Source organism: Herpailurus yagouaroundi, unplaced genomic scaffold (assembly GCF_014898765.1).
Source record: "Herpailurus yagouaroundi ecotype Mexico unplaced genomic scaffold, PumYag 196, whole genome shotgun sequence".
NCBI classification, from domain to species: domain Eukaryota; kingdom Metazoa; phylum Chordata; class Mammalia; order Carnivora; family Felidae; genus Herpailurus; species Herpailurus yagouaroundi.
The window spans coordinates 8483269-8497895 of record NW_024412427.1 but is presented as its reverse complement, the minus strand read 5'-3'; the positions used below and the strand labels follow the sequence as shown (position 1 = coordinate 8497895).

At 44.3% G+C, this 14627-nt stretch overlaps 1 protein-coding gene across 1 annotated transcript in view; it reads left to right on the top strand.

The window, feature by feature from the left end:
- Positions 1-14627, top strand: part of CTNNBL1 (catenin beta like 1) — a 161999-nt gene that overhangs the window by 32913 nt on the left and 114459 nt on the right. The window contains exons 3-4 of the mRNA XM_040447091.1: positions 1836-1942; positions 12305-12444. Coding sequence (XP_040303025.1) covers positions 1836-1942; positions 12305-12444 — 247 coding nt within the window. The remainder of the gene's footprint in view (positions 1-1835; positions 1943-12304; positions 12445-14627) is intronic.

The window sequence follows — 14627 nt, the reverse complement described above, 5'->3', positions numbered from 1 at the left end:
TCCTTCCTTCCTTCCTTCCTTCCTTCCTTCCTTCCTTCCTTCCTTCCTTTACATCTTTGCTGCCTGCTTGCTATGTGCCAGGCACTGGAGAATCAGAAGTGAACAAGTAGACATGGGCCATCGAAAGGGGTATTTGCCCTGGTTTAGGGTTGGAGAGATTGTCTGGGCCAGATCCTGCCAGACCTTCCTTATATGGGTCATGTGAAGGATTTAGGATTTTATTCCGAACACCAAATGGATGAATTCAAGAAAGACTTAAGTAGAGTCAGTTGGACTTGGTGAGGGCTTGAGGATTATATTCAGCAAAGTGACATCGCCATGTGGCTAGTAAGTAGCGAAGCTAGACTCTGAGTCCTGACTGAGCCAGGGCATGGACTTCAGTTTATACTATCTCTTTAAGCTGTAGATACCAGGATGGGGTGGGAGTCCGTCCGGTGGAGGCTCTCAAGGCCCAGGAGTCATTGATAACATCAAAGAAATGTGTCATGGCCCAAACAAATTTATAGGTATCTCTCAGTTAAAACCCAATATATGAAAATAGAAATTTAATAAAATAATATCGAACATCTTAGAGTATTTACACAATTATGGGGTGATTCAGTGCTTTCCAAAAGGGGACATTACCAGCGCTTTAAAAAAAATTTTTTTTAATGTATATTTACTTTTGAGAAAGAGAAAGAAGAGGGGAGGGAGGGAGGGAGGGAGGGAGAGAGAGAGAGAGAGAGAGAGAGGGAGGGAGGACATGTGGGGGAGGGGCAGAGAGACAGGAAAAAGGAATCCCAAGGAGGCTCCACCTTATTAGTGCGGCACCCTACGCGGGGGCTCAAACTCACGAACCGACAGATGACCTGAGCTGCGATCAAGAGTTAGACGCTTAACCAACTGAGCCACCCCGGTGCCCCACCGGCTCTCTTAATAGCACTTCCTTTATTGCTTTTAGGGGTGAGTTGTGGTCAGTGACCACAGAGCTGCGGAGCCAGCAGTCAGGAGGGTGTCAGAGAGACAGAACGCACTGCAGCATGTGACTTTAACCTCGACAAGAAACTGAGGAGAAAACATTCCTGAAATTGTTGCAGACGTTTTTGGGGAAAATGATTCCGTTTTCAAAAATTCGTTTTATTTACCTTTGTAGTTATTATTTGAGTGTTTGAAATAAGAAAACTGTATGGTCTACTAGTTTTTTATGCTTCCCCTGAGCGAGGTTATTAAATTCTTGATGCCGTATCAGGCCTGCGAGTGCCTCTCTGATTTCCTTCTCAGCAGCCAGTAAGGAAGGACCAGAAACAGTGATGTGTAAGAGATGTAGAGCAGTGACTGCTGCTGGTCAACAGCCATTCTTACAGTCTGGGCTGTACAGAACTAGGCGGTGAGCTGGACTGGGCCTGTGCACCGGAGTTTGCCGATCCCTGCTGTGGGGAAGATCGAGGTCCACGGTCACTGACTCAGGCTCTGACCTTGAACAAGTTCTTTTAAGCCTCCTCTGTACAGCAGAGGAGAAGGATAGGTAAATATTAAATAAAACTCTCTAATGTTGTTGTTTATTCCTTGCCATATAGTATGCTCAGGAAATCATTTGTTGAATGGGTTAGTGTCTAAAACCTTAAAACTGAGCTTCCTGAGCTGGATGTGAGACACACAGAGTGATACAAAGAAAGCGGCGTGTGGTCCAGACCCTTAACCTTCTTTCCAGGGAGGGAGATGAAGTATGTACTAAGGGTTTAACCCAGAAAGGTGAGTGGCAGAATGGCATGGAAGAGCATGGAAAAGAAGTAGTGATTAGTAAATAAGAAATCCCTTTGGACTGAAATTGTTGCCGTTCGTTTCCTTTATACCAGGAGGAACCACTAGACGAAAGCTCAGTGAAGAAAATGATCCTTACGTTTGAAAAAAGATCATACAAAAACCAAGAGTTGCGGATCAAGTTTCCAGATAACCCAGAGAAGTAAGGCTCTGTTTCGGTGATACCCTTTTTCCTCCTACGTGTTGTTTGTTGTTTTTGTTTTGCTTTTCATTTGTTTTGCCTGCTTTGGTTTTTGTGATTTGTGCCAGGAGTCCCAAGACACACGTTTGGGAAATCACTGGAAAGACTCCTAGGGCGCAGAGTCGGTGGTACTCAAGGGTACGTAGCAGGATCAGCAAGAAGGAAAGGCATACCAGGCCGAGTCTGGAGAATTCATGTGGAGCCTCCCTATATTTTCTCTCCGGGTTACATGCAGACATGTTCCTTTCTCCCAGCAGTGAAAGGCATCAACCTGTGTGCTCTGCTTCTGTCCAGGGAAGCCCATCTGAGACTTAGAGTCTAGGATATTTGTTGCGGACAGGTTATGTAGGCCTTTGTCAGCAATGGCTGTCAAAATTCTACGTTCCCAGAAGGAAAGCACATGTTCAGTGCTCCAGGTGGACAAAACACCCTTATCACTTAGGGAACCTTTCAAAAGCCAAGCTCCCAGATACCAGCCCAGGACTAGACTCTTCCAAAAGTCAGTCCTGTTCTGTTAAACTCTTTTCTGCATTATTCTTCTCAGGGTGCGAAGAAGACTGCTTATGCCCGTCATTAGTGATAGCTCTACTGTTGAGGACACGTCAAAGGCTTTGGGGTTAGACAGATATGGGCGTGACTCCCACATGACCTTGAATAAGTCACTTCTCCTTTCTTAGCCTCAGGCGTCTGATCTGTACAAGGAGGTAGTACCTCCTTCACAGAGCTGTTGTGAAGACACAGTGACAATAATGGCAAGTGTTTAGCCAGTGCCTGGCACACAGTAAGTGCTCATGATGTGATCGTTCATGTGATTGTTCACTGTGTACTGTGAGGTGCTATAAGGAGGAATCCGATGTCTTTCAGTCCATCTTGACAAGTACTAGCATGGAAGGATCTCCTGTGATGTGACCAAGAAAATCAGGGTGTGGAATGTGTACGGTATGATTTAGGTAGGGAAAAAAAGTGAATTCTAACTAAAGGGATTTTCATATTTATACAGATTTTAATTCTAAATCTCTCCTCCCTCCCTGTCTCTCTGCCTCCCAGGACATACACTTTTAATGAATCTTAATAGGCCCAAGGCCCCTAGGCAATTAAGAGTTGACTAGTACAGTCTTTGTACTCAAGTTTATAGGTTAACAGGGAGACTGGCTATAAGTGCAGGGTAGAAGGAAATACACTTTAAAAGAGATACAAGCAGAGTGCTGTGGGAACATCCGGAAGAAAGAAAGTGAATACCAAGTTGGGGGCTGTTGAGGGCTTCACAGAAGAGGTGGTATTTGAGCTGGGCCTTGAAGAGTGATTTTTGCTTTCAGAGTCAGGAAAGAACTTGGACAGGCCTGCCAGCCAGGATGATTAGCATGAACAAAGAAGGGCACAGGGGTAGCAGAGGACACATCGTCCTCATGGCGGCCTAGTGAGGCTAACACGATTCATTACATTCTCTCTGTACTGCAGGTGAGGTACAGAGAGGAGAGCCTGGTTACCGCACCCAGGCCACAGCCCTCTTTGACAGGAGGAGTAGCTGCATCTGAGCTCAGCCTTCCCAGCACCCGAGTCCTGTCAGGTTCTGTGCTAACCTCCACCTCATGGTGGCACTTGTCATACTGCACGCTGTGCGTGTGTGTTTGATCATACAAGGAATACGCAAACAGATTGTTGTTATAAAAAATGGCAACAGTACGTAAGAAAAGTAAAACATGAAAGTTCTCCTTCACTGCACTGACCCTCTTTCCATTCTGCTACCTAGACATGGTCTCTGTGAGTATCTTTTTAGATTGTTTTCTGTTCATACATAGATTTACATATGTAATGTTTTCCCTGCCTAAGTCATATTGTACATATCCTGAACCTTGATGTTTACAGGAGATCTTTCCATGTTAGTACATGCATGTTTACCTTCTGTTTTCTGACTGGGGCGTAGTATTTCATGGTGTGGAGATACTGTAGTTTATTTATTATTTTTCTTTGGATGGACACTTGGCTATTTCACGTACTGACTTTTATGAACAATGCTGCAGTGGGCCTGCGGAGCCCCCGTGTCTTAGTGCACATTGTTTGTTTGGGGTGCATACCTGAGTGTGGAAGTCTCTGGTTGAGGGGATGTATTTTAAACTTTGATAGCTACGGATAGCCAAATTTGATAGCCAGATTCCCCACCGTGGCCTCTTACTGTCCCATTGGCAGGCCTCTTTCCCTAAATTCTTGCCCACAGTGAGTGTGCTCAGTCTCTAACATCTTTGAAATTTGTTTTATAGCTATTTCTTTACTTAGTGGTCTTCCCGCATTAGACTCTGTGTCTTGTTTCTCTGTGTCTCTTGTGTCTCTGTGTCTGTAGACTTTGTCTTGTTTGTCTCTGTCTGTAGTACCTAGCACAGCACCTGCCAGACTGTGTAGGTGCTCAGTGAACAGGAGGGATCTTCTGTAGTTGAGGTCATCCTTGTTAATTTCCCATCCTTGGAACCCAAGGAGACATTCTGAGGAAGCTGTGCTGTAGGCTGAGAACACTAGACATTTAAGAACCACGGTGCTTTTTGGAATGCCAGTGTTGCCTGTGTCCGCCCGGACGTATGCCTCTGTCAGTTCAGAGCAGTGAGTTTCTGCGGGTCATTTCACCACCTACGTCTTAGGTACCACAAATGCTCCAGGGTTACAGTCTAAACAGTGGTTTTAAGAAAATGTTATTTTCCTAAAAAACAACAGCAACAACCACAGTGTTTTCCGTTCACACAAATTTATACGCTATTTTTAGTTAAGTTGCAACATTCAAAAATTGACATTATGCCTAAAGAACATTTTTTTTTTCATGTCCAAAAGCAGTTAGGAAACTACATTGTGTTTTAACCTTGAGTTCTTGAATTCTTACTGGTGCGGTGTCTTTTATAATTCTCTACACCAGCAAGGTGCAATTAAGATGAAAATTGCTGGAGCGTACTTGAACGAAACTTTCCGGTTGAGATCAGAAACATTCACATTTATTTTCCCATATATGCAATTGTCATTTTGATTGCATACCCAAAAATGCCTCTCTTCATTTGGCTGCATTTCAGATTCAATTGACAATTCTCCTCATGCAGTCTCTACACCGTGTGATCGTTCTCCCAAACATCACGTTGAGCAGAGTGTGCTGCTTCCCCAGGAAGTCCTTAGTAGTCCTTCTCTTCATTTTTGTAGGGGCAGAATTACTTAGTTTAGTGGTTATCAAGCTCTTTAGTCTCAGGACCCCTTTGCACTCTTAGATTATTGAGTGCCTCAAAGTGCTGATCTAGGAAATTTTAGAATAATACAGGCACACATTTCATTAGCCATCAGGGCAATGATAGCATCAGGTGTTGTGTAGCATTTTGGAAAATTCCACCCTACACTCCTGAGAGAATGAGAGAGAAGGCAAATAATGTTTTGGGTTTACTGTAAAAATAGTTTTGATCATAGAGACTCCTAAAGGGATCTCCAGCCACCTCCTACCTCACCCTGGACCCCAGGGCCACACTTTGAGAATTGCCGATTCATTTGGGTGGAAGAAACATTATGTTCCCTGTGCCTCGATAGCTGGTCTTATGATTGTAGGAGGACTCCTTGGTTTCTCTTGCTTTTCTGGTATTTTTTTTTAACTTTGCTGGTCATCTGCTAATATTCATTCTTGTGGTTGAAGGAGAATGTCCTGCTGGTCTGAAGCAAATGTACATAGGCAGACTAGCAGAATATTCTTCATACCAGATGGAATCCACGACCTGCCTCAGCCTGGGTTACTATTTTAATATGTTACTCTATTGCTTTCCCATTGACCTCTAACTTGATCCTTTCTTCCAGCTGTGAGTCAGCTGTTGCCAAAGGTATACCTAATCCCTAGACAGTCAGTCCTCTACAAATATTATAGTGTGCGCTTTAAATGAGTAGGCCGATTCTTGGTCAGCAAAAAGAGAAGAACATTTTCTTTGTTACAGCAGAGCAGACTTGAGGGTGCCTAGATTTATTGAGCATCTGCTATGTGCCAACTGTCGTTAGTCATATTATATTTATTATCTCTTTTAATCCTCACTATAATTTAGCTAGGAAGTTTAAGGGAGTTGAAGTTTAGAGATAGGCTACCTAATATTCTCTGCCTCCCTTGACCAAATTGGGGCCCTGTGCTCTGTGTTCCAGTGACAGTTCTCTTGGTCAGCACTGGACATCCTTACAAGGAATTGCATTGTATAGATTGTTTATATTTGTGGCTGGCTAGAAGCTCCATGGAGACAGCAGCTGGGATTGTTTTGTTATTTGTTACATCCTCAGGACCTAGCACAGTGACTGGTACCTAGTATATGCCCCACAAATGCTTGTTGACACACTGCTCTTGGTTACACGTCCTACAAATAGTGGGGCTGACCCAGGTCAGTCTCACTCCCAAGTGCAGGCATTTCCCACTCCAGGTCATTACTTAAGGAATACTGGACCCCAGTGACATTTCTGTGATGTTTCCCTACTCAGAGTTGACTTTGACTTTTTGCTTGTTTTGTGTGTTTTGTTTTGATAAATTTATGACTTCCTAACTGAAAAATTTGGGGTTAAAAGTGCATATTTGGAGAAGTGCCTGGGTGGCTCAGTCAGTTAAGCGTCTGACTTTGCCTCAGGTTATGATCTCAGCACTCGTGAGTTCAAGCCCTGCGTCGGGCTCCGCGCTGACAGGGCAGAGCCTGCTTGGGATTCCCTTCCCTTCCTCCTCTCCCTTACCCTCCCCTCCCCTCCCCTCCCCTCTCATCACCTCCTCCCCCCTTCTCTAGGAGTATAGCTTAAAAAAAAAAACAAAAACTGCATAATTGGGAAGAATTTCCAAGTTGGAGGGGACTGAAAGTTGCAGCCCATTCTCTCTTCTTGATTTTTTTTTCCATATCATTCTTTATTAATTACCCCCAGTGACAAGGATCTGACTTTATAGAGACGCCTGACTTTACAAAGACATCATTTGGCAACTGTGATTTCTAAGATTTCAGCTCAGAATGAAAAAGAATTTCAGCACATTCTCTTATGAGAGGATGTCTCGACTCCTTATAATCTTACCTGAATTAGTTTCCATAGCCCTCCTAAATAAAGCATGGTTCCCATAAGAGATGTCATGGACTTTAACGGTCATTGATCTGCATGGTAACTCTTTTTCTTTTTTTTTTTTTAAACATTTTTATTCATTTTTTGAGAGACAGAGAGAGAGCGCAAGCAAGGGAGGGGCAGAGAACGAGGGAGACACAGAACCTGAAGCAGGCTCTGAGCTGTCAGCACAGAGCCCGATGCGAGGCTCGAACCCGTGAACTGCGAGATCATGACCTGAAGTCAGCCGCCTAACCGACTGAGCCACCCAGGTGCCCCTGCGTGGTAACTCCTGCAGTGTCTTCTTTTAAGCAGGCAAAAACCACAGCTGCATTGTGGCGGCCACTTTCGTCTGCTCCCTCCTTTGCCAGGCATCTGCTAAATTTCTGTAGCGGACCAGGGAGTGTGCCCGGCGCTGGGTGTCTGGAGATGAAGGAGGAGGAGTCTCTGTCCTGGCAGGACTCTCTCATGGTCTGACTTGTATCGCGGTTACAGTGAACTGAAACCATCTTGTCCTTTCTACACATGTGCTCTTACTAAGCTGTATCTGTCTCACTGTGTGCATTTGTGTGGCTCTGTGGTTCAGTGCGGCGCTCTGTGTGGATCCTGGGTAATTTTCCTCCTGTAGGATTTGGCCCATCATTATTGCCTGTTAGGAACTTTTTGAATTGATTCTGTCGTCTGCCGTGTTCCTTGTCTCCATAAGCTTTGCGTTACATGACATTTGTTAAGTTTGTTGTTTATGTATCTTCACCACCAAGTTGTTCCTCAAAAACAAGCCTAAGGAGGGAGCGGAGCCCTGCAGGATACCCCCGGAGGCTTGTCTCCAGGCTGACATTCATTCACTGATTATCCCCCAGGTCCCCAAATCATTTCCTTGTACTCCACATGACGTTGTTTAGTACTGTTTAGTGCCCTTGCCAGTTCTTCCCAGTAAAAATCTTTTGTCACATTACTCCCTACAAATTAGATTTTTTTTTTTATAATTTTTTTTTCAACGTTTATTTATTTTTGGGACAGAGAGAGACAGAGCATGAACAGGGGAGGGGCAGAGAGAGAGGGAGACACAGAATCGGAAACAGGCTCCAGGCTCTGAGCCATCAGCCCAGAGCCTGACGCGGGGCTCGAACTCACGGACCGCGAGATCGTGACCTGGCTGAAGTCGGACGCTTAACCAACTGCGCCACCCAGGCGCCCCTAAATTAGATTTTTAAAAATTTTTTTTTTTTAACGTTTATTTATTTTTGAGACAGAGAGAGACAGAGCATGAACGGGGGAGGGTCAGAGAGAGGGAGACACAGAATCTGAAACAGGCTCCAGGCTCTGAGCTGTCAGCACAGAACCCGACGCGGGGCTCGAACTCACGGACCGTGAGATCATGACCTGAGCCGAAGTCGGCCGCTTAACCGACTGCGCCACCCAGGCGCCCCTAAATTAGATTTTTTAAAAGCACGCATGTAAGGCCTGTAAGCCTGAGAGGTTTGCTGAGCCTGTTAGGTTCAGAGATGATACAGATCTACTGCCCACTGTCTGGATTCTGCACCAGCTCTCCCACATCGTGATTCTCACTTGGCTTCCACACGCTAGGTGATAGGGAACCTGGTGACCTGGAAGGGTAATCTGTGCTTGTAAGCACAGTGGAGGGAGCCTTAAAAAAAGTGGTATGGGGGAGAATCTTGAGAAAAATAATTTTGAAATTGGAATAATCAGGTTGAGAATAGACAAGGAAGTGTTGGAAAAGAAGAAAAACAGAATATTTTGCTGGAACAGAGAAAAATAGGCTGTAATAATGTGGAAGTGTGGTCCTTCCTGGCTCAGGAATTTGTAAACCAGTCTCTGCGATGGAGTGAAAAGCCCATAAAAAGATTAGAGGACACATTAAAATTTAGTGCATGGTAAAGGTGGCATTTCTTCAGATCTGTGGAAAAAGGATAGGTTATGGCATTGGGACGACCGGCCAAACACTAGCAGTAGATAAAGTTAGATCTTTGCTCCATATCATATGCTAAAGTGTATCTCGGAATTATTTACTCCTAAACACTTACATATGTACAAACATAAAAGCAGTATATCATAAAATATATTCGATCTTAGCATAGGGGAAAAACCTTGCTCAGGCTACATGTGAAATAGAGTTCATAAAGGCAAAGATTTGATGACTTAGACTTTTAAAAACTTTAAAAAAAGTTTGTTTTTTAATGTTTGTTTATTTTTGAGAGCGAGAGAGAGAGAGAGAGAGCACCAGCTGGGGAGGGGCAGAAAGAGGGAGATACAGAATCTGAAGCGGGCTGCAGGCGCCGGGCTGTGAGCCGTCAGCCCAGAGCCTGATGCGGGGGCTCGAACTCCTGAACCATGAGAGCATGACCTGAGCTGAAGTTGGTTGCTTAACCGACTGAACCACCCAGGCACCCCTAAAAACTTTTATTTTAAAAAGTACAATATACAAATCAAAGGGCAAATATCTTTCTCTGGTTTGGTTTTTTTTTTTTTTTTTGCAACATATAGCAGAGGTTAATTTCCTTAATATAGAGTGCTTACAAATCGACAAATTAGATGAGCACCCTGATATAAAAATGATCAAAGAAGAAACACAACCAGTAAACATTAACAAAAATTGAACTGTCTTAGTATCAGAAATGCAAAGTAAAAAATAAGTTATATTTCTCATCTCCAATTGGAGGAGATTTTAAGTAATACCGGTTTTGAGGAGGGCGGGGGGAACAGGCACTTCACACACTCTTGGTACCTTTCCAGCGGGCTGTAGCAAAATCTGTTAAAGTATGCACACTTTCTGATTGGGCACCTTCCTGGGAATTTACCCTAACACAGTAATTATGAATACATGCATCCTAGTGTCATTTGTTGTAAGGGAAAAGATTGGAAACGATCTGAATGTCTGACAGAGGGGGATTGGTAAAATAAATGATGATAGATCCATGCAAGGGAATACCATGTAGCTTTTTCTAAAAGGTATTATTTAGATTATGAATTTCAGATGGCTTCATCTCCTACCCCCACACTGGGATTGATTGCTGGTCTCTTTTTGGAGCGCTGTGTTGAGAAGGATTCTGAAGTCATGTCTGGGCTCAGCAGGGAAGAGTGCTGGGCTCAGAGATGGATTTTGCCACGGGAGAAGGACTGACAGCAGCATCAGATACTGGCTTTTCCTGGTGTAGAAGAATGTTTCATACGGGAAATTGTTCGGCCTATGTTAACAACAACCGCAAAAATTGAGTATAGAACCATATACTATGTGGGCTGCTTTCGGGGAGGAAAAGGCTGGGAGTTAAGAAAAATTGCTTAAACCTACCAGAGTATTAGCAGTGGTTATTTCTGGTCAGTAAGATAATGGGCGATGTCTGTTTACCTTTTGAAAGCTTATCTTTCTTTTCCCAGTTTTTTATAAAAAGTATTTTATAATTAGAAAATATATCTATAAATGTTATGAATAAAAAAAGTAATGGGAAAAAACAATGGTAAGGGATGTTGTCTGAAATACAGGCATGTTTTAAAGAACTATAGTCTCCAGATTTTGTTCCTCACAGAGTCCAGATTTCTGGAGAGGTAGTGTGAGCCCAGCCACGTAGGCATCTGAATGAGGCCTATATGACTTCAAAAGTCCCGGCTTATGTTCCTTTTCTTTATGGCCTCATTTTAATTAAGCAGGCGTCGGTGGATATGTAGAGACAAAAGATGTAATTCTAGAAGGGCAGATAGACATATTAATAATAGTAGTATCAGGGGGCGCTTGGGTGGCGCAGTCGGTTAAGCGTCCGACTTCAGCCAGGTCACGATCTCGCGATCCGTGAGTTCGAGCCCCGCGTCAGGCTCTGGGCTGATGGCTCAGAGCCTGGAGCCTGTTTCCGATTCTGTGTCTCCCTCTCTCTCTGCCCCTCCCCCGTTCATGCTCTGTCTCTCTCTGTCCCAAAAATAAACAAACGTTGAAAAAAAAAATTAAAAAAAAAATAATAGTAGTATCAGGAAAAGAACAAATGAGAGGAAACGTAGAGTGCTTTTTATATGTCAGGCACTTTTTCTTAAGTGTTTAGAAAAATTTTTTTAACGCGTATTTATTTTTGAGAGAGAGCGAAAGAGAGCATGAGCCAGGGAGGGGCAGGGAGAGAGGGAGACACAGAATGAGAAGCAGGCTCCAGGCTCCGAGCTGTCAGCACAGAGCCCGACACGGGGCTCGAACCCACGAACTGTGAGATCATGACCTGAGCCGAAGTCAGACGCTTAACTGACTGAGCCATCCAGGCACCTCTTAAGTGTTTTATATGTGCTTATTCATTGACTCGTTACAGGAACCCTTTCGTTCCTACAGGAACAATAGGTAACTATCATCTTATTTACAGATGAGAAACGGAGGCACAGAGAAGTGAAGTAAGCGGCTAACTCAGGTTCAGACCCAGACAATCTGGCTCCAGAGTCTGGAGCTGCTGCCCCTCGGTTACTCTCAGTCAGGTGTTGTTCAGCTGCTTTACATGGATTGGCTCCCTTCCTCCTCGGAACAAAGCTTCCTATCTTGTTCATCAAAGGCTTAGTGGGCATTTCTTCTATGTCAAACACTAAGGGAAGGCAGGGAGAGGCAAATGCAGAGAAGTTTTGTACTTAGCGCCTGGGCATAGGTTTGTTGAAAGGTTCAGGTGTGAAAATGTGCATGACGTATCATGCTGCATAAGGTGTGGTGGTGATTACAGATGCCAGAGACTAGATCTGCTTTACTTTTGGGTCTGCCCCCTAGTCGGCTCACTGAAGGACTGAAGGGAGGGGTTTGGAGGAAGGGAGGGTATTTTTGGATGGCAGCAGAATCTCGGTATCTTCCTGTGGGGAAGGGGAATAATTGGCCCTTGATCTGAAGTGGCGGGTAAGAGAAACTTTTTCCAGATTAGTAGGATAACTGTGTCAGGGCAGCATAGTGGATTGCCACACCGAGTGGTGACGGTAGCTCATCCACAGCTCGTCTGCTGGTGGGCAGATCACTTAATGCTACAGAATGCTTCAGGAGCCTCTAAAAGGCAACTTGTGACTACAAGAATAAGGGGAACCCTGTAATGAGATCTGAATCCAAGATTGATTTTTGTAATGAGGAAATCGATTTCTCCAGGAAATTGTGTGACAGTATGATGTTTGGATGAGTGTACTTCCTGGTTGGTCTGTTGCAGACACTTTGACAGATTGTCTCTCTGTCTGGATTATGTTGTTCTTTGCTCCTCCCTGCTTTCCTTTCACTGATGCTGTCTTGTTTTCCTCTCCTAGGTTTATGGAATCCGAGCTGGACCTAAATGACATCATTCAGGAGATGCACGTGGTGGCCACCATGCCGGACCTGTACCACCTGCTGGTGGAGCTGAATGCTGTGCAGTCTCTTCTTGGGTTACTTGGACACGATAATACAGATATCCTTTCAGATCTGTCCTCAGTAGGAAGGCTGACATGGTGGGGGAATGCTGTTTACTCTCTTCTGTCTGTCTCTGCTGATGTCTCCTGTCACGTCTGGTGTTCTGTTTTCATTCTAATTACCTCTGGTCTTGAAACACGCTGCTCTTTACTCATTTGAAAACCTGTTTTTTATCTACGAATACATCTTGGGCAGTCCTTAATTGTCCTGTTTTCTCTTGTTAGTGCTGGAATTCATCATGATGTATCTATTCATACCTTAATAGCATTAATTTCTCAGGATCTTGATTTCCAGGCCCATGATAGCGGCAAGGCCGGATAGGACCTGAATCTGTTGATCTAGACATCATTCTGCTAACAGGCGGCCCAGCGGATTTGAGACCAGAGGAGGCAGTGAACCGTGGTAGAAAGCACATTGGAATGTCTAGGAAGACAGGGATTTTAATCTCTTTTGTCCACTGCTGCAACCCCTATTCCTTAAAACAGGCTCAGTGCACAGAAACATTTACTATTTGCTGAATGAGCATTAGATCCAAACAGATGATCCAGGTTTGGCTCCCAGCTTCATTTCTTGTGTGAAATTTGATGCCCCCGCAGCCCTCACTATTGGCACCTGCAGAAGTGGAGTTAATAACTTTTGCCTTGCAGTGTTACTGAGAGTACTAAAGGAGACGATGTTAAGGGCTAAGCAGTTTCTGATACACAGTAGGCACTTACTAGATGTTACTTTTAACTGACTCTGAACCGTGACTTCCAAAACCATCTTATACTTTGTCTTTGCTCTCAGATGTGCAGCAGCTTTCTGCAGTCGGTTTTTGATGTGCCTGTGGTCGGGGATATGTTCATTAAAGTAAATTCTCTTCCAATAGTTGTTCTGTTTGAATCCAGATTTCCGAAGGTACGAGACAAATGTAGTTAGTCTGCCTGAGTGATATTCACGGGGAATCTGCTGCTGCTTCATGTTATTTTCATCTTTCTGGTAATCTCTCTCCTGAGAGCATGTCTGACTAGGTTCTTTCCTGCCTGATATTTCTCATAGAAATAAATCAGGGAATAATTTTAATGCAGGCTTCTTGAAGGGTGATCTTAAACCATTTCTGATACTTCATGTTAGGTTTGAGAGTATTAAGAATCACTCCGTAAGTCCTCACATTGATGAGTGGGTTCCCCAGGGTTTTCTGCTGAATTGTGGGTTGTACGAGAACCCTGGGCAATTAGCGTGTTTCTGGGTAAGCTGAGTATAGGGTCTCATGAAGTCATTCGGTAGACATGCTTTGAGTGTTTTATTACGTACCAGGCACTGTACTAGACTCTGAGGAACAGTGGACTATACTGGATTATCAAGCAGCATCAGGCAAGAAACACATATTTGGGTATCGACCATCTGATCGGTCCCATTCAAGGTACTAACTAGTCCTCACAGTGTCGGTAAGGGAGAGTTCTAGTTGTGACTTCACATCTTAACTCACCTACAGAATGGTAGATTTTCTGAATCTAAACAGACCTTAGAGATGACTTAACCCAGTGCCTTCTTTATTTCTTTAGTGACGCATCTGAGGTCCAGATGTCAGACAGCCAACTGTTGAGGCTGAGGCTGGCACTGTAGGCCCTTGATTGATGCCCAGCCCAGTGCTCTCTCCAGCGCCCTTTGAGTCCTCTCCTCGTACGACTTGCCACGTCCCCGACAGCCTCGCCCAGTCATCTGCTCCCTTGTGTGTTCACACACGCAGCACCAAGTTTGTCTCTGCAGACACGGCCCTCATTCTTTTTTCTATCCCTGCTAAGTCTAATAGTAGCAGCCTTCCGAAGATGCTGACACTTTGCTGATTCACCAGGCTGGTTCCTGCTGGGGAGAAGACTGACGCGAGAGCGCTGTTCGACATCGGCATACTTGGGAAAGGCAAGGGCACAGATGTTCCAAGTTGTTAAGTTCTGGTCTTTAAAAAGGAAAAAAACAAGTCCCCCTATAATAACTTTGACAGACTGCCACTTCCCTCCTGTTTTCTTGAGAGCCAGGCTGCATTTTTTCCCCCTCTAGTATGCCAGCCTTCACCCTACTGCCCTAATGATATTTTTTTAAATCTGATTTTTTTTTTTAATTTTTTTTTTCAACGTTTTTATTTATTTTTGGGACAGAGAGAGACAGAGCATGAACGGGGGAGGGGCAGAGAGAGAGGGAGAC